This window comes from Sceloporus occidentalis, unplaced genomic scaffold (assembly GCF_023333645.1).
Source record: "Sceloporus occidentalis isolate IW3139 unplaced genomic scaffold, rSceOcc1.0.p SCAF_17, whole genome shotgun sequence".
NCBI lineage: Eukaryota > Metazoa > Chordata > Lepidosauria > Squamata > Phrynosomatidae > Sceloporus > Sceloporus occidentalis.
In genome coordinates, this window is record NW_028316997.1 from 14,997,917 (window position 1) to 15,023,488 (window position 25,572).

General features: G+C 37.9%; 1 protein-coding gene across 1 annotated transcript in view; it reads left to right on the top strand.

The window, feature by feature from the left end:
- LOC149302876 (laminin subunit beta-4-like) overlaps positions 1-25,572 on the top strand; it is a 74,138-nt gene that overhangs the window by 25,010 nt on the left and 23,556 nt on the right. The window contains exons 7-22 of the mRNA XM_089482084.1: positions 1,248-1,405; positions 1,998-2,133; positions 3,781-3,854; positions 9,504-9,692; positions 10,843-10,906; positions 11,596-11,810; positions 13,845-13,965; positions 14,938-15,126; positions 15,686-15,865; positions 18,244-18,353; positions 19,265-19,344; positions 20,985-21,135; positions 21,864-21,995; positions 22,717-22,902; positions 24,452-24,573; positions 25,264-25,384. Coding sequence (XP_089338210.1) covers positions 1,248-1,405; positions 1,998-2,133; positions 3,781-3,854; positions 9,504-9,692; positions 10,843-10,906; positions 11,596-11,810; positions 13,845-13,965; positions 14,938-15,126; positions 15,686-15,865; positions 18,244-18,353; positions 19,265-19,344; positions 20,985-21,135; positions 21,864-21,995; positions 22,717-22,902; positions 24,452-24,573; positions 25,264-25,384 — 2,228 coding nt within the window. The remainder of the gene's footprint in view (positions 1-1,247; positions 1,406-1,997; positions 2,134-3,780; positions 3,855-9,503; positions 9,693-10,842; positions 10,907-11,595; positions 11,811-13,844; positions 13,966-14,937; positions 15,127-15,685; positions 15,866-18,243; positions 18,354-19,264; positions 19,345-20,984; positions 21,136-21,863; positions 21,996-22,716; positions 22,903-24,451; positions 24,574-25,263; positions 25,385-25,572) is intronic.

Here is a 25,572-nt window from a genome sequence, read left to right on the forward strand (position 1 = left end):
GCTGCTTAGTAATGTAGTTTACAACAGCACAAACAAAAAACCCAGACTTTCCATATATGAGTATTTTTTTGTTGCTATTGCATAGAGCATAATTTTGTATCAGCTGAATAGATTACAGGTTAAAAATGCTATTTGTCCTGTCTCTTCTCATTTTAGTTACTCTATCAATAATGTCACAGCATTCTTATTCTTAAATTGTTATACATTTTGGTTTATTAATATATTAAACTGTGCTTAATATATTTGTTGCCAGGTGATCATTCTCCTTAGAATATGCCTTAGTATTCATAAGAGTTACTTCTGGTGTATTCGCTAACTTGAGTTTTCAGCTTTCCACAATTTGTGTTACCCATAATTAATGACCAGTGAATTTAGAATGGCTGACCTGACCCAACATAATGTATAGTTAGCTTGCTGGTATGTCTTGGAAGTCAGCTCACTGCCTAAATTGTACATTATGCAGTCCAAGCCTGTGCTCTCTATGTAGGGATTTGGCCATTAATGCATAATTAAGTCAATGAGATAAATTATGTACTCATCTGAAATTTCCAGGTTTAGTTAATATTCCCTGGTTTTTCTGACTTTGTATTGTTCATTAAAACATGTTTTGCCAGGCAAAAAGTAAAATGGCATGTAAAGACTCCAGGGCTCCAATTTATGTTTTACTTTCAAGATGGAACCTGTTTCAAATTCTAAAGTCTGCAGGGCAAATAACAGGGAAACTGGAAGTATTTGACTCCAGGTCACTATGTAATATAGGTCTCATTTTACAGCACAGAATAAATATCTATATATGAGAAACAAAAAAAATAAATTTAACGATAACCCAATTAGTTGGAAAAGTGTATGTGTTTTTAATGATTTATGATATTTTGCTTGTATATTTGTATAAAATCTTTAGTTCTCAATACCAAAATATAGTATAACAAAACTTTAACTAGCACACACATGTAAGGAAATATCAATTTTGTATTAAAGTTTGTTGTAAACATTTTAACCCTTTGGATGCAACATATTGTTTCCATATTTAAAGATTGAAAAGGCAGAATTGAGGGAAAATTTCTGTTCATTCATTGTGAAGTAAAAGGGTTAACATCACATGAAAACATGTTTTTTCTATTTGATAGCACAGTTAACTCCTAACAGCCTGTTAGTTTTGTATTATTTCCTCAACTGTCAAATTGTTTAAATGGAATGACCACTGTTCCTTTCATACAAAGTATATTTATGCTTCCCCTTCAAAAAAGCATTGGTAAGTATTGTGAAAACACAGGAAAGCTGTCAAAGTGCTTCATGCCATCCAACAATTGGAGATCTTCTTGTGGGAAGAAGTCAACAGCTCTTGGCATCTTCAACGTGTGGTCTTGATGAACCTCAAAGATACTGCATTGTTAGCTACCTTGAGGTTTGTATGTCTTATATGTTAAAATGAAGCCTACATCGCTGTGTTACCATTATAGAATACAAATAATATTTGTCTGATGTTAGAATGAAAGTGCCCTTTAACTACTACCTTTGAAAAATTGCAGCTGTTAACAGTTTGACAAATTCTATTGATCCCATAGGGATCAGAATTCCATATGATTACTTATTATCCCTCATTGTAATACTGCTGGCACTCTATAAATAAGATGCAAAATGTATTTATTCATTTAGAAAATATTTAAATGTGAAGAATACATTGAGATTTCCTTTATTTCCAAGTATGTCCTTGTATGATCATATAAAACATTATACCAACAAAAAAATGGTTGTACTAGGATTAGGTAATTTTAATGTTTCTCCATATTTTATGGTAATTGTTGTTTGAGGCATAATATATCACACATTTGCTATCTATGATTTAATTATTAGTAAGTATAACAGCCATTTTTGTATCATTGTATAATTGATATTTTTGGAATTTTTTCAAATTGAGCTTTTCTTTTTAATTGAACGTCTGATACATATTTCTAAGTAAAACTGTAGGATGTAATCTTTGGATTTTTCCATTCTAGGACGGTCAAAAATGTTTTACCTGCGATTCTAGATACCCCTATAATCCTTATACACATCCTAATAGTCATCTGATTGAAAACATTATCACAACATTTGACCCAAACTGGAAAAATAAGTGGTGGCAATCAGAAAATGGTAAGAATAAATTACTAAATAAACTAGGTAAATTGAAAATATTATGCACAAAAGCGTTACTGACACATTTTCAAGTGCAAAAGCATGTCTATACTTGCTATAATATAACGAGAAAGATTACAACATAAACATTTGCCTGTGACCAAACAACAAAAGCTATGCTTTATGTACATTTTTTTAATGTTTATTTAAACCATGGATCCGAATGGGTCGATTGGACCTGTTACATTCAGGAGACCTGCTCATGGCAACCCATGGTACTTGGAGCTCGGTCTCCTCTGATTGCATGGTCACTTCGAGTTAGGTGTAGAACAGGGGAATCCTTTGTGTTGTGCTCTAGTAGGCACACCCTAGATCAATCTAAAACTAAATTAATTAATAATATCTTTAAAAATCTTTACCAAAACTAGCTTATAATAGAGGTGGAATACTTTATTTTATTTAATAAAAGTACAAATCCCAGGGGTTCTGTGGACCTGAAGCTTCTCCTGCTGGGAGACAGTTCAACATATCCACCACCCCTCAGTAAAGTAACGTATTAAGACACTCCCATGTATAAGACGCACCTTCATTTTGGGGCCCGAAAATTACACTTCTATCATGCCCAGGTTCGAGGATGATGTGATGTTTGCTGTGCTGGAATTTGGGTATGCCTGGGCGTGACCATGCACAAGCAGCCAACACATGCACATCACTTTCAGCCTCCCTGTGCCCTGCCTCCTACTTAAATATCCATGCTATCACGCACAAAAATTCATTCATTCCCTCATTCACGCAGACTCATACACCCTCCCAAACCCTTACCTGTGTCAGAATCCCAATGCGTCAACCTGCAGCTACAGGAAGAGCACAAGGACAGCTTCCATGTAAAGAAGTATTTTGATACAGCATTTTCTGATGGTAATAGGTTATGTGCGGACATTCAGTTTCATGAATTTTTATGGGATAAAATCTTGTTCTGTATTCCTGTGGATGATACTGTATGGAGCTTTCCTATACAAGGCTGAATTGTGCTGTGACAATCTATACGTTAATTTAAAAAAAAGTACCATCTTTGTAGAAGGCAAAAGTAGTAATCCTATTGAGCAGTCATTGGGTAATACACTGTGTGTGTAAACAGTATATTGGTATGTTAGAGAATTATACAGATTGCCCTACCTGACCTTGATCTGCTCCTGCAGCTCATCATATTCTTGAGGATTACACGCTGAACTAAGACGAAAACGCCACATTTGAGTTATGTTTCGGGGCAAAATACCCTCCAGATTTACACAGTCTGGTACACCATAGCTCCAGACGAACAGAGGAAATTCACCTGCCTCTTGGTAATGGGTAGTTGGTCCTTTACCCACAATGTCTATGAGTAGCCTTTTGATATTATTACATGTATATTTTTACTTAGTTTAAGGTTTGGAATATAAGGCAATGTTTGAACAGGTTTGTACTCTTACATTTACTGTGTCCTGAGATACTGTGAACGATACTAGCTTTGCAGACTAAACAAAATCAATGAACTCCTCAAACTTTTAAAGACATGGTCAAAACAACCTTTTTTTCTCCTGAACACAAAAATGTAAGATATTTTTAAGGTAGTAATAATGAGGTATTATTTCAATGTCCGTAACCTAATTTTTGTTTGCATTGTAGGTAATGACTATGTTAGTATTAGACTGGACCTGGAAACATTATTTCAGTTCAGCCATCTCATCATAACCTTTAAGGTATTTAAGTTTAATAGGCATTTTATCATAAAATAACATGATAGTAATGTATTGATTATTTATATTATTATGTATAACACAATGTTTTCTATAACATAATGAAAGAACAATAATTAACCCCTTAAGAACAATGGGCGGTTCCTAAACCCATTGAAAACAATGCATTTTGAGCCCGTACACGTACGGGCTTTGTCATTAAGGGGTTAAGGTTGAAGCCAAATGATTTTTTTTTTTTAACTACAGAGAACAACCAACACAGAGACCCATGCATGGGCGTAGGAACCCCTAAAAATATGAGGGGTTAGCATTTTCCCCCATTAGATACCCCTTTTTTTCTCCCCATCAGACACCTCTTTCCTCACGATCCCCTACCCCACTTTCTCCCCATCTCTTTTTTTGCAAACATGTACAATAATATATAACTTGAAACAAGGGATGCACCAAAATGAAAATTCTGGACTAAAACAAAAAAAATAAATAAAAAAATAACCACACTTGTTAAAAGTAAGTAACAAACCAAAATTGGACAAAAAAAATCAATAACATTAATATTATATATATATATAATTATTAACAGCAATCACACTCCTATCATGGCCCGGCATACTCACATTCCAGCATGTACTGGCTGACTTAGCATGATAAGAGTGTGATTGTTTAACAGCAATCACACTCCTATCGTGCCCAGGTTCTAGCATGTCCTGGCTACCTGGGCATGATAGGAGTGTGATATATATATAACATTAGTAACAGCAATCACACTCCTATCATACCCAGGTAGCCAGGCATGATAGGAGTGTAATTACAGGCTCCCTCCCTCTGACTTTACCGTGACATTGAGAGGTCCTCTCCTCCATAATCATCCCCAGAGTCCCTTTGTCCCTTCATTCACTAAGCCATGCCTCTGTTTTACTTGCTCCCTGTGAACTATAGATCAAATAAACAACACATGAAATAGCACTTGCATGTATAGATCAACTGAATAAGACACACTGTTCTGCCCTCACGATGTGTTGCTAGTTTGTCAGGCATCGAACAACAACTCAATAAAAACCCAGGAAGCAAGGGTACTATTTGGACTCTTACTGAGACTCTTTAATATTTGATTTCTCATTTCATCTTTTTTACTTTGTAAAACTGCAAAATATACAGAATTAGGAACATATATATTAGAACATTGTTTGTACACATTGTCAAACTACAATGCATACAAGTGACAGGCATCAGGGGCGTACCTAGAGTATTTGGCACCCAAGGCGGATCCTGTAAGTGGCACCCCCCCCCAAATGTAAAGACATCTACAAAATTATGTTGGCAAGAATATTTATTGCACCAATTTGTAAACTGTATGTCAACTGTAAACAACAAGAAATCTGAAAAAATAATTTAATAACTTTTTTTTTTGTCCCATAAACACCCTGCATATACCATCTTTGCCTTTTTGACAAATCAACTATACACCTATGATTAACACAAACACTTTTACAGTCACTCACTAATTCACTTTCATTCACACAATCATTTATTCTTTTACACATATTATTTACACATATTCATTGATGCATTCTCACAAATTCATTAATTCTCTCACTCATTCACACAATTCATCCACACATTAATCCATTCATTTTCGCTCTCTCCTTCTGACTCTTTATTTCAATATTCTTGCTACCCTCCTTTCTCCCTATCTAACCATTCTCACCCCCTTCTGACTCCCTTCTCCCTATCTACCCCCTATCCCTCCGTCTCACTCCCTTCTCCCTATCTACCCCCTCCTAACTATCTACCCTCTCCCCCCTTTGAAGTTCACTTACCTTTCAGGAGTCCTGCGGTGGGGGTGCAAGGCCTCTGTCTCCCAGCTCTGCCACTGTATGGAACAGTATAGAGTGATGGGAGTTATGATGTACTTTAGAGCATAATGAAAAAGACATTGGAAATTGTACAGCATAACACCCATCACTCTCACACATTTACCAATCCACCCTTACCAATCCACACTTACCAATCCACATTTACCAATCCACAGATTCCACACATACCAATCCACACATACCAATCCACAGATTCCACACATACCAATCCACAGATTCCACACATACCAATCCACATTTACCAATCCACATTTACCACATTTACCAATCCACATTTACCAATCCACAGATTCCACATTTACCAATCCACACTTACTAATCCACAGATTCCACACATACCAATCCACACATACCGATCCACAGAATCCACACATACCAATCCACACTTACCAATCCACAGATTCCACACATACCAATCCACACATACCAATCCACAGATTCCACACATACCAATCCATACTTACCAATCCACAGATTCCACACTTACCAATCCACATTTACCAATCCACACTTACCACACTTACCAATCCACATTTACCAATCCACATATTCCACACTTACCAATCCACATTTACCAATCCACAGATTCCACATTTACCAATCCACATTTACCAATCCACAGATTCCACACATACCAATCCACATTTACCAATCCACAGATTCCACACATACCAATCCACACATACCAATCCACAGATCCCACACATACCAATCCACAGATCCCACACATACCAATCCACACATAACAATCCACTTTCACTGTCACTCTCACTGAATGATTTCCTACCTTTCCTCTTTTCTTCTAACAGCAGTCAGCTCCTTTTCTTCCTCTTCGCTCCTCTTCTTCTGTCTTCTTCCGGTTCAGAGGGCACGGACGGCGGTGGGCGCGGCTTCAGTGTTGTGACAACAAACCCCGGCTCACAGCAACAGTTGCCGCGCGGATCGCGAGGGAGCGGTACCGTTAAAGACCTCCGATACCGCTCCCTTGCGAGCCTTCTCCTCCAGCGGCGGACATTACTGTCCGTCTCTGGAGGGGTGCCGGCAAGTTGGCACCCCCCTGATGAGCGGCACCCAGTGCGGACCGCCCCCCCCGCCCCCCGCTAGGTACGCTACTGACAGGCATACATGACTATTCATCATCAACTGACAAAAAACAAAGGCCTAGCTAGCCAAGGTCATATCACCTTACTGACATGAAAATAATATACACCAACATGAAACAGTACTTAAATCAGTGAACATATATACTAATGCATTTAAACCAATGACTTACAGACTTATATTTCCAAGGCCTGTGTGTGCAAAAAGGAAGAACTCATAACTGTTACTTCTCCTCAGACTTGCTTACAGTGGAATAACCTGGAACAGGAAGTTGACACATGGCCAAAGTTTACCACCAGGTGGCAGTGTAAGGCACCAACTTTATATATACTAAGCACAGACATAACGTATTTGCTCGATTATAAGACGACCCTGATTATAAGACGACCCCCCAAAATCTGAATATTAACTTAGGAAAAAGAAAAAGCCTGAATATAAGACGACCCCAAAGGAAAAAAGTTTTACCAGTAAATGTTAATTCATGTAAACTATTTTTTTTAAATAAAAGCTATGATTGAGAAAAATATTTTTTTTGTTTTTATTTCCTTGTATTTTCCAACCTGTCCCCCAGTTACGCACATCTGCCCCCAGGCTTGCCACACCAATATGGCACTGTGGCTCATGATATGCCTTTTAACTCTCTATATGCCACTGTGCCCCATGGTATGCCTTTTGACCCCCTATGTGCCACTCTGCCTCCAGAAATGCCTTATACCCCTATATCCCATTCTGGCATTTAGGGGGTTAAAATGCATATTGTGGGGCAGAGTGGCATATAGGGAGGTATAAGGCATTCCAGGAGGCAGAGTGGCATTAAGGGAGTTAAAAGGCATTGTATAGAGCACTCTGCCTCCAGAAATGCCTTATACCCCTATATGCCACTCTGGCATTTAGGGGGTTAAAAGGCATATTATGGGGCAGGGTGGCATATAGGGAGGTATAAGGCATTTCAGGAGGCAGAGTGCTCTATTAAATGCCCCCTTAACGCCACTCCAGAAATGCCCTATGCCCCCATTTAACTAACACAACACACACACACACACTCTCCCCCTCCCCTCCCCTCCCCTCTCCTCTCTCCCCTCTCCTCTCTCCCCTCTCTCCCCTCTCAGCCCTCTCTTACCGGTGCTTCCAGCCGGGGCAGCGGGTTGACGTCGCCTTCTGCTGCAGCCGGAAGGAGGTGGAGTTGGCAGCGGGGGTTTGTATGCGTCCGTCGCGTATACTTTCCCCGGCTGTCAGAGATCAGAGATCTCTGACAGTCGGGGAAGGTCTACGCGACGGACGCAGACAACCCCCGCTGCTAGCCACACCTCCTTCCGGCTGCAGCGGACGTTGTCTACGCGGATCGCGTAGACGTCAACCCGCTGCCCCGGCAATACAGCAGGAAGCACCGGTAAGTGTGTATGATGGGGGGGGGGGGTGAGACAGGAGGATCCAGGTCCCCTGCAGCGGTGCGGGGGATCTGGATCTTAGTCTCCTAATCAGACTCTATTTGAGGTCTGATTAGAAGACGACCCCGATTAGAAGACGAGGGGTATTTTTCAGAGCATTTGCTCTGAAAAAAACCTCGTCTTATAATCGAGCAAATACGGTATATACAGATATCAGAATACATACAAACCCTATGTTTGCAGGTATACATAAATAATGTAAATAATGGAAACAAGCATAGCAGATACAGATCAACAGAATAACACACAAACCCAGCTTTGCAGGTATAAATCAACTGGAATTTACATAAAGACTCAGCATTAAAGGTGTAGATAAAAACCCCATAAATTACAGACATAGATCACAGGTTGCACAACCCAAAGCCAGCCCTGGTGTCCACACTCCCCACATAGAACCTCACCAGCACCCAGATTACACAGATTACTGTCCAAAGTAAGCCAATTTTGTCCCCAAACAGTCCAGCGTGAGCCATCTTTGTCACTAAAAAGCCTGCCATTTGCCATCTTTGTCCCATAAACACGCTGTCTGTGCCATCTTGGTCCCCAAGGCTCAAACACCCTGCTTGAGCCATCTGCTGAAGTCCTGTGATGGGAGCCCGAGGTCGCTGTTCTGCTGTGTTGCGCGCGTCTTCGCTGCTGAGCGCCGGCATATGACGTCACATTCCTGCACTCAGCGTGAAGCGCCGGCACCGAGACAGACGCCTCGTGCTCCCACCACTGCAGTGAGGGCAGTGCTGAGGCGGGTGGCGGCAGGGAGCAGAGGAGACAGAGGGGCGCTGAGCGGTTGCCGAAAACTCTTTCATGAGGGACCGCTTGGCACCCCTCTCTCTCCTCAGCCTGGGTGCCGTACGGCGTTTTGATTAAGGGGATTCCTATGCCCACCTGGGGAGGATTTCGGTCCCCTGCCCCGCATGATTTACTGAGGGGGAATCTGTCCCCCCACCGCCCACCCCCGGTTCTTATGCCCATGGACCCATGTCATATAATGCAACTGATTCTGTTAAATGCAACACATAGGTAGCTGATAATATTTCTGTGGCAAGACATCTATTTTAGAGCTTACAGAAGCTTTATGATGAAAATGCAATATCAGAGTGTAGTCAATGTTTTCTATTTTGATCCTTTGTGAATCAACTTAAATGCAATAAAAAAATCAATGCAATTACAGTTTGGTATGCCTTTTTTGTTACTGGCCTGTATATAATATTTATGTTCTACTTCATTGGTAGACATTCCGACCAGCAGCAATGTTGGTTGAACGATCAAGAGATTTTGGAAAAACATGGAAAGTTTTCAGATATTTTGCTCAAAATTGTGCTTCAGCATTCCCTGATGTTAAACAGGGTTATGCAACTAATGTGGGGGATGTGGTTTGTGATTCAAGATATTCTGATTTAGAGCCGTCAACAGAAGGAGAGGTAAGACTTTTTTCTATCGTATGGCTTTGGGTTAATGTTTTTTTTTGGTGATATACTTAACTGGCAAATGAAAACAGTGCCATCACAGCAAATATTTTACAGTACTGATCACTATACACATAAAGTGGCCTGAAATACCATAACTAGAAACATATATAGTGACCCACAATTACTAAATGTAACTTTAAGTTAATGCAAAATTTAAACTGAATTAAACTCTGACAGCTTTATACTACTCAGATATTAAGTTTGGCATACTTGATGAGGGTCGAATTGGGAATTAAAACCAGCACTGGAAATAATTGAATACAAGCCTCATATTTCATGTTGTCATTTTTGGCATCCTGGCCGCAATATTTTAGGTTAGAATAGGGGCAAACCCTGCATTTTTTTTAGGTCAGTCCAGACTTGTACTTGATGGATAGTGACTTGACTGCATTCCTATTCAATAATACAAAAGTGTCATATTTAGATGTAAAAGAGAATCAATAATGCATGCAAAACAGACTGTTCTTCATCTGTGTGCTTGTACACTAGAATGTTATCAGAAGTATAATGGGTGCAATGGTCAACATGGTCATTAAAGTGTATCAAAATGAAGACATAGGGTTATGGAGAAAAAGGCCACAGTGTTATTGGTCTATGTGACAATATCATGCAATCTTGAAGACAGGCTGGGGTCCCTGCTTGTTACTCGCTAGGCACCTAACCCATAGGATATGGAAACAAATCCTAGCAAGCTATACCTGGCACTTTACATTTACCAGGAAATTATTATTTTACAGTGGGGCAGCCTTTTCTTAATGCTGCTTACTGCCCTGTTCTAACCTTACCAGTTAAGCCTACATAACTTGCTCCCCACATTCTCTATTCCACTGTGCAATGATAGAGACTTTTATTGCTGTCTACATAGCAAGATATACTATAAGCACTGACTGGTCTATAACTAATAACCAGCTGCATATATTTGATGACAATTCCATGCACCATCACGCAGCCCTTAAAATAAGTTCTTAATTCTAGGGTTGTTCCTACAAAATACTGTCTCCAAGATTCATAAAAAAAAAACCCCACAAACCAAACGGCAAGTACCTAATTATGGTTTCATTATGCTGCCATTAGAAAAGAAAATACTTTTTTTATTTCGTAGGTGATTTTAAAGGCACTTGATCCAAATTTTGACATTGAAGACCCCTATGATCCATTCATCCAAGGTATGAATAACTAGTATGATATATAATTCCATTTTTACATAATGATATCTTTAGTCAAAGTTCATACAATTTATTAGGCCAACATCAAAAAAAAGATGTAAAGTTTCATGTGATACACATTTCAGAACCTCAGAGGTCTTTTCTACAGAGAAAAGACCTTCAAGGCCCTGAAAGCTTACTTCACCAAACATCTCTATATAACTTTGCATCCTTTCATGTTGTTTTGCAAGCCGGCATACAACAGCACTTATTATTGCCGCAGTAGTGAAACATTTGTACCAAAATTTTTTAGGTGTTTTTGAACACCTCTTGATTTCTTCACAAAACCTACCTACCTATATTTATTATATTGTTGGGGATAACTGTCAGGAGAATGTGTTCTTGATTCACATTGTTCACATTATAAATGTGTGGGATTAAAGGTAAGCCTAGAAAGCAATGGGTTAAAATCTAACAATAAGCAGTAATTAAGGTAAGAAACTAATTAACAAAATGCTAAATGGGATGACCCATGCAATCCCTTACATCGTATCAATTTATCACACATCATTCATTTTTTACATATCTTAAGTCATTGGTCCTAAAGAGTCAGTAATATTGCAAGGTCCTGGGAAGTCAAGTTTTCATTGAAATTATACCACCATAAAAAACTGAACTGGCAACATTTACCAATATCTCCTTGCTTTTAGATCTTATTACTATAACTAACTTAAGAATAAACTTCACAAAACTTCACACCCTTGGAGATACTACGCATTATGGAGGAATAAGTGGACCAGAAGCAAAATATTATTATGCGATTTATGAAATGATTGTAAAAGGAAGCTGCTTTTGTAATGGTCATGCCAGCGAGTGCATCCCTGTGGAAAATTCAAATAGTGATTTTTTTAGCCAACCTGGAATGGTAAGGTATTGGTAAGACACCATTGCAGTTTGTTAGGTGCATCATATTTTTCACATTATAATGTTTCAGAAGCATTGCGACATTAAAAGCTTATATCTGCTTTATAATCAGTCATATACATCCATGGAAATCAGTAGGCTTTGGACCTAGGATCACAAAGGGCCTTGCTATTTTGTCAGATCCATGCCACCAGAGTCACGATATGACCAAAACTATGTGGACATCCCTCCTAATTATTGAATTTAGGCGTTTTAACCATACTCACTGCTAACAGGTGCATAAAATGAAGCATGCCATCTCCATAGACAAATGCCGGCAGTAGAATGGGTCATAAGATGGAACCTTTTCCACAAGTCTTTGTGAAATTTTTGCCCTGTTAGATCTGTTCTGGTCCACGGTAAGTGATACCATTGCGAAGTGGAATCATCTAAGAGTGACAACAGATCAGCAATGAAGCGGTAGACCAAATAGATTGGGGCTGCTGTAGCTAATGCGTGTAAAATTTCCAAACTCCCACTGGAAGCAACATCAGCACAAGCGTTGCATTGCCAAGTAGCTGCACACAGTCACTGGAGCAGTGAAAACATTTAGCGGAGTGTTGAATCACACGCCACTATCAGAAAGTCTTATGGATGAATCTAGGTTTGGCGTATACCAGGAGGACTTTATACCAGATGGCATAGTGCCTACAGTAATGTTCGATGGAGGAGGGATAATGGCTTTAGGTTGTTCTTCGGGGGTTTGGGCTAGGCCCTTAGTTTCAGTAAAGGGTACTGTTAATGCTACAGCATTCAAAGACATTTTAGACAATTGTATGCTTCAAACATTAGGTTACCAGTTTGGGGAAGACCCTTTCCTTTTCCAGCATGACTGCGCTCCTGTGCACAAAGTAAGTTCCACAAATACATGGTATGGAGGAACTCAGAATGTCCTGCACAGAGCCCTGACCTTAACCCTATTGAACACCTTTGGGATGAACTGGAACGCCAATTGCAAGCCAGGGCTTCTTGTTCAACATAAGTACCTGGCCTCACAAATGCACTTTTTGCTAAGTGAGCACAAATTCCCATAGACACACTCCAGAATCTTGTGGAAAGCCTTCCCAGAAGAGTGGAGGCTGTTATACTTGCAAGGGGGGGATACCTATGGTTTTGGAGTGGGATGTAAAATAAGCTACTACAGGTGTGATTGTCAGGTGTCCACATACTTTGGTCATATAGTGTACTCTTTCCTGTTGTCTCACCCGTGCATTACAAGACAAGGCACCAGGAAATAACATTTTTAATTTCTACTGTTAGAAGGAATAATCAGACTGTAATACTATGCTCCATAGTAAATATGTTACAAAACAGCGAACACTGAGCACATTGAGGCCAGAATATGATATATACTGGAGACTAGTGGGAAGCAGACAAGAAATAATAAAGCTGAGAGGGTTATAAAACATGTTTGCACCAAGCAATCTCATGACGCTATCTTCAGGGTACACACACTGACTGCATTGTATTGCCTATAGCAGACTACAGAGCCATGTTAAAGCCATTCGGGAGCTAATTGGTCCAAATTGGTGCTTTCGGTTTTGCCTAACCAGTTAAAGAGTTAATAGTTGCTGTCTCGTCCGGTTGTAATGCTGGGGTGTAACCATATGGTTAAGAAAGGCATTTGTGAATAGCTGGGTATTTGAGAGTTGGCAATTAAATTGTAATGGTAGAGGCTGGTTGAATGTGATGGAAATATAATTATTAGCTGGTCCTAATAGTTATTACCCCTACTCGGGGTCATGATTAATTTTGTTTGCCCACGGTGGCTTGTGGAGTTGAATGTATTTACCAATCATAAGTAAGATAGTCAAACAATATATGAATCAGGTAAATAATGTGATCTGTTCTGTCCTCTATGTTTGCAATATTTTATATTCTGTTGTGTTACTATATTTAACACATAAGCTTTATGTAAAGAATAATCTTATATAGTTATTCTTGTTCAGCACTTTTTTCTAAGTGAATGGATTCAAATCTTGCAGCATTCTTATAGGTGCATGGGAAATGTGTCTGTCAACATAACACAGATGGTGTGAACTGTGAAAAATGTAAAGAATTTTATAATGATGCTCCATGGAGACCAGCAATTGGCTTCAATGACAATGCCTGCATGAGTAAGTATTAATATATATTAAAAAATAGATATTTTTGTTGCCCTACAGGGGTTTGTGCTCTACCATCTCCTATATCAATCACTGGATTATTGTGCAGAAGACATACATTCCTGTACATGTTATGGATTTGTGCAGGTAGTCTTTTATTATACCAAAGATTATTATATTTATTCACTCTTGGAATGCTCGACGGTAATTAGGTTTTAATTAAAATACTAGCTAAGACCAGGGTTAATTAACTAAAGCTTAATAACTGATTGTTTGTGGCAATATAATAATGTACTTATCAGTATTTCACATACCCAGGGAGAAGATATACAACAACATAATGTTGACTATAATACACACCACTATATATACAAATTGTCTAACATCTCCTTGGCGCCAAGAGAAAATAAAGTTCTGTGAATAAGTTGCAATTGGAGATATTTTGGTAGACAGCCACGCTTGAGAAGGTTCACCACTGTTCCAAGTCTTCTCCTTTTTTAGAAAATGGTTCTCACTTTGCTGGAGTCCCAGAAGCTCAGAAATGGCTTTGTAACCTTTTCCAGACTGATAGATGTCAATGACTTTGTTTCCCATCTTTTCTTGGATTTCATTGGATTGCAGCATCATGTGTTGCTTTTTGAGACCTTTAAATCTGACTCACTTTGGAAGACAGTTTCCATTTAATTAATGTTTAGATTCCACAGGGTTGCCAGTAATCATGCCTGTGTATGTCTTGTGAAACTGAGCACATTATGAATTCAATTTAGTTAATTGTTGATTTAGTAAGTAAGGGGGCACATAGAGCCAGGTAGGGTTGAATTACTTTTTTCCCTCTATACATGAAATCAGTTAAGTGTGACAAATATGCAAAAATGCAAGAAATCCAGAAGGGACAAATATTTTCTATCAAAGACTGGGTAGAAGGGTAGCAAAGCAATGCAACTTTCTCTTTTATATATGTAAATAATATCTTTCTTTTTCTAGAGTGTAATTGCAATGGCCATTCTAATAAATGCCATTTTGATATGAATGTGTATCTCTCTAATAATGGTACTAGTGGAGGTGTATGTGAAGACTGCCAGCATAATACTCAAGGGAATCAGTGTGAGCAGTGTAAACCATACTTTTATCACCATCCTTTGAAGCATATTTGTGATATTAACACTTGCATACGTAAGTCAACTTTTTTCCTGTTTTTCAAAAATTGTATTAATTGTATACGATGTAGGTTATTATTTATAATAATACCAGCCAAAATCCAAATTATATTCCCGGTAATATTTCTTCACCTGTGGTAAAGAAGTTTGTTTAGTCTGTATGCAGGCATTATTAGTTCCTGGTAAGGGTTAACATGTTACAGTTTAACAAATCCTATTAAAAGTTCATTAAAATGATATCCCTCTGGATAAAGAGAATCAAACAGCATGTTATTAAAAACACAATTAGAGCTGTCAATCTCTGAAATCTGTTGGTTAAATCCCCTCATTCTCAGCAAGTTTACACATTAATTTAATTTCTGTCATTTACAAAGGATATTGTGCGATGGTATGTGTTTTTATATTTGTATGATGTCACTATGTGCTGTCTTGTATGTTCCCAGCCGATTCTATTTTAAATAGACTATTGAATTTAGTTTGATTCTTTATATTTATCCACTTGGTCAGTGCTGGGTAATAGCTATATGATTTGGGGTTTTTTTATCGTTAAATAATTTCTGTACATTTTTATTTAGCCTGTGATTGTGACCCAGAAGGCACTATAGAAAATGGGTTATGTGAGAGTCAAACAGATGAGAGCCGTGGGACAATGGCTGGCAAATGCATTTGTAAGCAAAATGTGGAAGGATTCCGTTGTGATCAGTGCAAGCATGGATACTTTGGACTGAATCCATCTGACCCATTGGGTTGTCGATGTGAGTACAACACTTGCATTTCATTTAACCTATTCAATCTGAGTACGATGTAATATGTGAGAGGAGTATCAATTTGCAAATTATTGAATTTTCCTACTTAACTTTAGCATACACACTTTACATCCTCACTATATTATCCTCTACCCTCTTTCATTGGAGCATGTTCCATTTATCTGTTTTACATATACATTTAATCCTCTGACCCTCTAATTGTCCACTTAACTCTAGTTTGTTAAATTACTTTAGGAATGTAAATGTTATCACACCTCCCTTTGTTCTTTCCTCCAAGCTCTATATATTGAGACCACTTAGACTTTACAAATATCTTTCAACCTCTACATCAGTTACAATTTTAGTAGCCATTCTATGAACATTTTCCAATATGTCAATATATAATATATTCCATAGTTGACAAATCATACGTTAAAATAACGTTATATTCCTGGGTCAATTCTCTTGCTTTACACAAACATTATATATTCTGAAGATGTTTTCTTCACACCCTTGTTGCCACCTACTTGCTTACTTGCCCTTACACACACTTGCCCAAATGACTCTCACTCAAAATACAAAAAAAAGTATAGTTAAAATACAAACACACTATCTCTCCCCTTTCTCATAACCCTCCCCTTTTCTTTATCTCCCCTCTTTATCCCCATCTCTCTTGGTTCACATTATATCCTCCCTTTCTCACTGTCTCTCTCCTTTGTTTTTATCTCCCTTCCCCATTCTCCCTCATTTCTTTTTAGCATTAATACCTACCACTTCTTTTTCACCAAACTCTTATCTTTCTCACTCTGCCCCAAATTACCTGTATGGTGGTCCAAGTGGCATCAAGAGCAGAGGATCTGAATTGCAGCCTACGCACTCAGTCCTCTGCTGATCCTTCTTACGGACACTCCATCCGGCATCCCAGGTGCCTGTGGCTATCGTTTTAAGACTCTCTGAAGGCAGGCACACTTTCTCACGATCGGCAGAAAAGCAGAGTGGGGCACGTGCCAGTGGCTTCCTCATGCATATTTAAGAGCCAAGTTAAAGGGCCATTAATACATTTTATCCAGCCCCCTACTAATCCGCCCCCTATAATCTCTTGAAGTTCCCAGAGTAAGGGCACTTCTTTTTCTTTCTTCTTCATCTTTTTTCCTTCTTCTTTTACTTTCCTGTTGCTGTCTATTGCTTGATTTCTGACTACCGTTGACCGCAGCCTTGCTTGTGACAGCAATTATTATTTTGCTTAAAACTCTGATTATTTAGCCATATTGCGGTTCCTTACTTTTGCCTGATTTCTGCTGCCAACCCTGACCTGTGCCAGGATACTCAATTATTCTTGCCGTGCCCATTAGTTCATCTGTTCTCCCCATATCTTACCTGTCTCAGCTTTCTCCCCATCTTTTACCCTTTTTCTTTTTGCTTTCCGTGACAGGGCAAGTGTGAGCATGTATGTTTGCGTGTAACAGGCAAGTCCTGTGCCACAAGCTGTGGTGGGAGCTAGAGGTCTGTTCCTTCAGCACTCCATCGCTGTGTGTGCGGCTTCCATGTTGAGCGCTGGACTATGGCATCATATGCCAGTGCTCAGCATCAATCGCCAACACACAGTGTTAGGGAGCGCTCCTTTAATTTTGGGCCGGTTAGAGGGAAATCCATGGTCTCCCCAACCAACCCTGCAGCTAATACGTGCAACTGTCGATTCTCTGGGACATGTTTCAGGACACTGAATTACCAGGATTTTGCTTTCAGATTGACCTTTTTTGCAGTATATAGCCAGGTTTCCATGTACGCTGTATATATATATATTTACTGGATCCTGGAACAAATCTACATTTCAGAGTGACTTTGTATAAGTATCAAACCTTACGATATTTTTTGATGCAGAAAGTGTGTTGAGTGACACTTCAGAAATGTTTTCAAATAAGATGACAAATCTTTCTTTATTTTAACATTTCTAACCAATGGATGTCCAACTGTGCAGCATCTGTCTAAGACTGTGCCTTCTCTGATACCATACCTCTGCTAGAGTGGGTTCTGTGATCTCCCCAACCTCCCCTGCCCCTCCAGACAGTTCAGTCCGCATTTGGAGAGAGTCAGCAGGGTGATGGCACCACTCACATCAGTAGGCACCCTGGGCAGACTGCCCCTCACCACCCGGCCTAGGTATACCACTGTACCTAGGTAAGCATTTTGTTATTTTTACGTAAAAAAATAAACTAAGGTCTAAAGATGTGCCACAAAGATGTGCCAGTAATATGGCATGTAGGAAAAAAATAACTAAAATAATTAGTAGAGAAATAAAAAAAAATGTATAACCATGTCTATAAATTAAATAGCCACCATTTTCCTTGAAATGATTAAAAGCCTTATGCAATGATGTATACTTTCAGACTGCAACTGTAACCCATTTGGAAGTCAACCATCCTCTATCTGTGACCCTATTAGTGGACAATGCCAATGTCAAAAATATTCCGTTGGTCGATACTGCGAAGAATGCCTTGTAAGTATTCCTCAGGAAATTTCACTGTGATGGCTTTCAGGTGATTTTGTTACTGATCTTAGATAATTAATGTTATATAATGCTTACAAATACATTTATAGTACCTAACATTACACAAGATTACACACTGGTGCCAAATCCGTCTCAATTAAATCCTACAGTATGATTCCCAGCCCCAAAACCCCCTGTCCCTCTTTCCCTGACATTTTTTTTAGGATCTGAGAATGTTTGGTTATTAGCGTCATAGTTTTATACAGCTCTAAAACTCACAGTATAGACATCTTGCTCATGTTAATGCACCGGAGAGGCTGTTTTTGTTTTCACGTATGAGATGGAAGACTAACTCTTATTACTTACATGGAAGACATGCTAAATGTAAATATTTATTTGTAAATATGTATCTGTGAATTCTAAGCATATACACTATATGACCAATCATATGTGGACACCCGACTATGATACCTGGGAACTAGTGGACTCCAGCTACCCGGAGCCTACCCTTGCGGTACATGGCCAGAACCGCCCTCTGACATTGGTGGGCTGTCCTGCTGACGTCGGTGGGCTGTCACGCTGTAAGGGAAAATAGGCGTGTAGTGGACTGGGACATACATTTCACAAACTGACATGTGGTAAACGTGACAACCTTGTTTAAATTCACGGAGCTCTTCATTATGACCTATTCTGCTGCTAATGTTTGTCTAAGGAGATCGCTGCCTGTGTGCTTGGTTTATACACCTGTAAGCAGTGGGTATGGCTGAAACCTAAATTCAGTGACTACATACTGCTGGTCATATAGTGTATACCTAATCTTCATCTAAGACACATGCTCACAAGGTAATGATATACATGTTTCATTAGATAAGGAACATGTCAAAGTTTAAAAAAATGTCTTTTTCGTTTATTCATTTTAGCCTGGTTATTGGGGGCTTGGCAATAGCCTTTATCATTGTTCACCATGTAACTGTGACATTGGAGGAGCACATAACAATTTGTAAGTATACTTCTCCATTTACCTTATATATATTGTTTGTTGGTTTGCTTTTACAAAGCAACTATTGCCCAAAATTATCTCTCCAAAGACACCATTATCTATGACAATGCTTATACCTATGGCCCATTAAGTGAAACGTCTATCACCTGTTGATTCCTCCCCCTGGTGGTGTGACTTGATGTCAGAGTGGTAAATAGTACTCCCAGAAAGATAAAGACAGAGATATATAATTCATAACACTTCATGGCATAACTACATGCATAAAAAAGATGATAAACTGGCTGTAAAAAAAACAAGGCATGACACAAAAAATAAGTTCAGAAAGTGAACATGATATCTTGTTGACAACGTTTTTAAGTGTCGTTGACTACAGACAGATTACAGAATAAGCTTAAAGCCAGCATTTTACAATTACATTCTGAAACATCTATATTTACTTCAGTTGCGATCACTGTGATATTTAGTTTCATATAACCTGATCATACCCATGTGAGCAGGTTTGATCCCAAATAATTTTGCAGAAGTTTACAAAGAATCCTTAAAATGATATCCTGTAAACACAATATCAGCCTGATTTTAGGCTTAGTTAAACTCATGCTTTAGTCTACCTTTACCCCTTCCCTCTCCCATCACACCTACAAGCCCCAGTTTTTCTTCATCTCTTCTTCACACTTTCATCTTTCTGAGACTCTGAACCAATTGTATTGTAATTATTATAATGTGGTCCATACCTTTATTCCCATTTTGAACATCTTATTTCTCAGGCTTTAGCAGAGCTTATCATACAGGTACTAAAGACATGTACTTTTATACAAAAACAAAGTGCAAATATAGACACTTTACTATCGTACTTTATAGCTGCCTAGTATACTTACAATAATATAAATGAAAGGGTGAGTACGCTAAATCTTAATAGATAATTATACATTGCATTAATCATAAAGAAATTATAATCTATATATTATCTCTAGATTGTAAGCGTGTTTCAGCAGGACCCTCCTCACCTGTTACGGTGACAATTTACGTTACATACAACTTGTTATATCCTGTCTACCCATTGTACAGAGCTACGGAATTTGATGGCGCTATATAAAACAATAAATACTAATAATAATATCATAAGCCTATAAGATAATAAAACAATATTCTCATGCAAATGCACACTCCATGTCTATTCTGACCTGGCTGATTTATATCCCACCATTTATATTCTTGATTTATTGTCATCTATCTAGTTAATTTCAAATGATGTTGATGGTAATATGTCAGTATGAGCTTACTTATATGTAACCTTTTTAATGTGTTTTTTTGTTATGCATTTATTTACTACAGTTCTTAACCTGTTCTATTGTATGTCTTTATTTATACTAATACTTAATTCTATAGCTTTATTCAAAGTGTTTCATTGTATCAGGATGCAGTAAAGCATTTATTTTGACAAGAAAAAAAATATGTGCATTATATTATCCATTAAACTTGCAGTATATAGTATGGTCTGAAATTCTGAGCCCACCATTGCCAGCTTGTTGATCATTTATTAAAATAGCAAAATATTTAATATTTCCAGTAATACATTATTTAACACCTTATATTATTACTTGATTACATTAACTATTTTTTTTATATTTTTACTGGTACAGATGTTCTCAGAGCAATGGTCAGTGCAACTGTCTTCCTAACATTATTGGTCATCAGTGTAACGAGCCTGCACAAGGATACTACTTTATATCTCTGGATTACTATATTTATGAAGCTGAAAATGCCCAAGCACTTGCTAAGCCAGCATCAATTGTGAGTTGTTTTCAAGAATACTTTAATGTATATGGTAGCTGTATGAACCGTTTACATTCTCCAGGTGTCCATTTTGCAAATGCATGGGAGCATTCTGTAGAACCTCCATATGCATTTTCCCCTTCTGCTGTTAGCCCAACAAAAGGTATCAACTTCAACTTTAAAATGGTTAATTCTTCCTGAGATGTATTTGACTCATAGTCAACAGTGGTAGGTGTCTAATGTTAGATTTCATTTTTTTTATAAATTATTCAAAGGTTTTCTATTGAATATTCAGTAAATTGCTATCTCACAATGTCCAGGAAGCAATAAAAAGAGTAACATTTCAACATGAATCAACAAACAATGAACCAAGTAATAAAAACAGGTTTCAGTTTCAGTTACTAACTGAAGAATAGGCAGAATAAGACAGACACAGCATAGACTTTAACAATAATCAAACATTCCATATGTTATAGAAAAAAGGACATACGTGTTAAACAAAGGTTACAAATTAGATGAGAGTATTTTGTAATGGGATTCAAAAGGGTCAGACGTGGCAGAAGTGGCCCCTTCACTGTCAAGATTTAAAAGGGGGATTTGAAAGAGTTGCCGTTTGTCAATATTGGTGATACCAATTTAACTCAATGTATCTTAGCTCTATCTCCCAAAGTCCTGTGCGTGTCTGGACATTTCTCTATTTCTTGAACAGTTTCTGATTTCTACATACATATATATTTCCATTTCAGATTGATCCATCACCTATGCCAAAGTGTAAAGATTATTTCCTCCAGCAAGGAATTGATTTCAGATTTGAAAACGGCAGAATAATACTTAAAAAAATGTCAAAGCGGAGTTTCAGAAGACGACGACAAGTACAGGTCTGTTTATTTATTTATCTGCAGCACACTGTTTAAATACAAATGTCGTTGAATGATTTACAGATGTTATCTTCCAGCAAGTTTCCCTATAGCAGAGAATGTCTCTAAATGCTTAAACTAACAGTCATGTCATTTTTTTTGTTGCATAACTCATTTTTGTTACCTAAAAATGCCTTCCCAGCATTCTGGTCCACTGCATAATCTTTCTATGTGAAAGAATCTGCACAGTTGCTTTCATTATATTAAAGTGTCTTGATTGAAATCATCTGTTAAAGGAGAATGCACTGGAAGTAGGGTAACTACATCGGCCATGTTTTCCAGGACACATAGAATTTTTACATCTTGCTGACCAGCCCAGATAAAATGCAGCCCTACAGTTTGGGAGATGTATAGACTTATGGAAGGGAACCAATTAGTCAGTTACTAAAGTGCACATAACAGTTAGAGTGTCCCTTTAATAATAATAGCTCCTGTGGTTAAAGTGAGTTTTAATCTGGTGGCACAAAAATGGTTTCTGATCAACTCATCTAGTTATTTTAACTGTTAATCTTAACTGTTGGTTTTATTAAAAACGTTGTTTCCCTAATAGAATCACATTTTCTGTTAATCCTAATTATTAATGATGGTACTAAATGCGTCTTATTTTTTAACTATTTAGGCAGATATAGAACTACATTCATAATCAATTTCTCATTTGTAACCTACATTTTATTCCATGCAGGAAATCTTGCCTTATGGCAAACAAAATGCTGTGGAATTGGTCTTACGACAACCAACTTCTAGAACCTCTGTAACATGGACAGGCCCTGGATTTGCACGTGTCCAAAATGGGGCTGGCCTAAGATTTACTGTAAACAATATCCCATACTCAATGGACTTTGTCATTGCTATTCGCTTTGAACCTGAGGTAATAAGACAATGTCTGAACTTTGCTGATCTGTTGCTGCAGCATTTTTGTTATATGACCTTCCAGTTTAATAATACACACAATAGCTGTAGTTTGTAATAGATATTGTAATAGACAAATATCACACCATCCCCAACCATGAAAATGTCTCCAAAACAGTCCAGAATATGTGGCACTTTATGAGGGGGGGGGGTTGCAACCAGATGGAGAAATACTCTCATATCCCCTCATCACCATTAAATGTTTTTTTTTTTAAATGAGAGACCTGTGTTTTGCAACAACAAAATTTAGTCACAGCTGCCCCATTGGCCTCTGTGTGACCTATGAAGCAGGGCAAAATATGGCATCATAGACTGGCACTCTTGCTTCAATAACACTGAGGCGTTGCAGGACCTGCAAGTCCTAATTCTAATCACATGCCCAACTTCACCTTTTACCATGCTTTTAGTCCTGCTTTGGGCACCTGGATGTTTGGGGGATAGGAGGTATTATATGTTTCAAGCAACTGTTCTATGTTTGTACATAACACTGTCCTGCATATTATATATGAGTCTGCCTCAGGAAGGCTACACATTGGTTCGTGGATAGTATTAGACAATCAGAAATGTGCAAATAGGCCAAGAACGAGTCGGTCAAATTGTTTGCTTCATTTTTGGCCCATTAATTTTAAGACAATGAATTTCGTTCCCTGCCTTTTTGGTTCGGCCAAAAATTTGGAGGCATTTTTAATTCAGGAACGAAATTCGTTGGCCGATTCCCAAATTCACTCTCACTCACTTTTTGTCTGTTTCCCTACCTTCTCTCCTGACCACTTCCGCTTCTGCCAACCACTTTCACATCTGCATCTTCTTCATCTTCTCCCTTTTGTCTTCTATCTCCACGGACAAACCTGGTTGGAACCTCTGCCAATATGGCAGCGCTTGCAGTTATGTCCTCTCCCTGATCCATGATTAAGAGTTACAGAGCATGAACGAGACTGAATAAGAATGAGAGTGTGAGTAAATGTGGGCCCATGAATTTCAGAGGAAAATTCTGAGCTTTCTACTTAGTTTTCGTCTGATTCATGAGGGGTTTGGTCTCGTTTTCGGGGCTTCGTATGAATCGCCAAATTTATCAAAATTCTGTAAACTTTCAATTAGTACGAATCTGAATGCACAAGTCTATTAAACACTATTTAATCTACAACTGCCCAACTATAAAGGGTTTTATTGCATTCATAAAAAGTAATCAATACTCATTTTATCTAGTTAGGTAAGAAATATAAAGTATTGTGCAAAAGTTTTAGTTAGGTGTGAAAAAATGCTGGAAATTAAGAATGTTTTCAAAAACAGACATGTTTATTTTATCTTAACAAAAATCTAAATCAAATCAATATTTGTTGTGACCAACTCCACCAACTGGTTTGCACTCAAAACAGAATCAATTCTTCTTGTGGTGTTACGTAAAGTGTTACAGAAAAAAACAATAAGCATATTGTTAAAGTAGGTAAAAAATATTTATCAAATTTAGATTAACGCTTTTTGTATTTAATTTTAAACAAAATATTAAGTCACTGGAAAACTGGACTGCAAGGATTGCGATAAACCAACCTCAAGGTCCAGTGAGTGAACGCTGTAGAAGTGGGATTTCTCTGAATACTACCTATTCATTACATCTGGCCGCAACAACAAGGTAAAGGCTCAAGTGTAAAACTTTGATCTCAGTTGGCTCCTCAGAGGTTTGCTTTGATCTGCCTAAAGAGGCAGTGATTTTAATTTGATGATACTGTTTGCAGTGATGATATTCTCTAAACGCATGTGTGAGGTTTAATGATTAGCAGTTGTTACATGCCTATGTTCTCTGGGAGTTGAGATGCTTAATAGTGAATATGGTTTTAGCATAAGTTATTTTTTCTTCATTAGTCTGGATTTTAGATGGTTAATTGAATGAACTTTTCTATTTGAGATTGTAGGCACATGTGTAGGCCCAACTATATAACCAGATGTCTTTGTGCTTCAGGCACATCAGATAACAATAAAAAAATGCTACATATGTACCAGATACACAATACATGTGTCTTCTCATTGGTACCACATAGTCATTATTCTTATATAGAGATGAGTTAGAATTTTAATCAGTAGGTGTACACAGGAATTAATAAAATGTAATATAACCATAACACATTACCACAAGCTTACTAAAATGTATTTTAAACTATGGCTGATCCAGTAAACATTACAAATATTGAATAACCACAATCATGATACATATCTTCTAATGTTTTTGGTTTTTTTTTCAGCAACAGCAGCATATTGTCTATATTTCCTGTCTTTCACTGTGTCGATATAATATTGTAATAATGTCCATTGTCTCTTGTGACAGGCTATCCTTGCTGAATACTTCAGTATGTTTGGACCCAGATACAGAATATGTAATAGATGTGTATTTTAACCAACTGTCAAATGTTGCATTAAATGACAAAGTTTACATATTAATAGATTCGGTAAGTAACTTAAATTAATTGCATTGTAAACATGTAATCCTTCAATAATACATTATATACGCCATGTCATTTCATAAACAGTTCTAAGCATGATTACTGTAGGAAAGCAACATTAATTTCAAATTTACATAATCCTTTGTACTTTTTTTATTTGGAATACTAATAAAAACACTTTTTTGGCCCCTTCT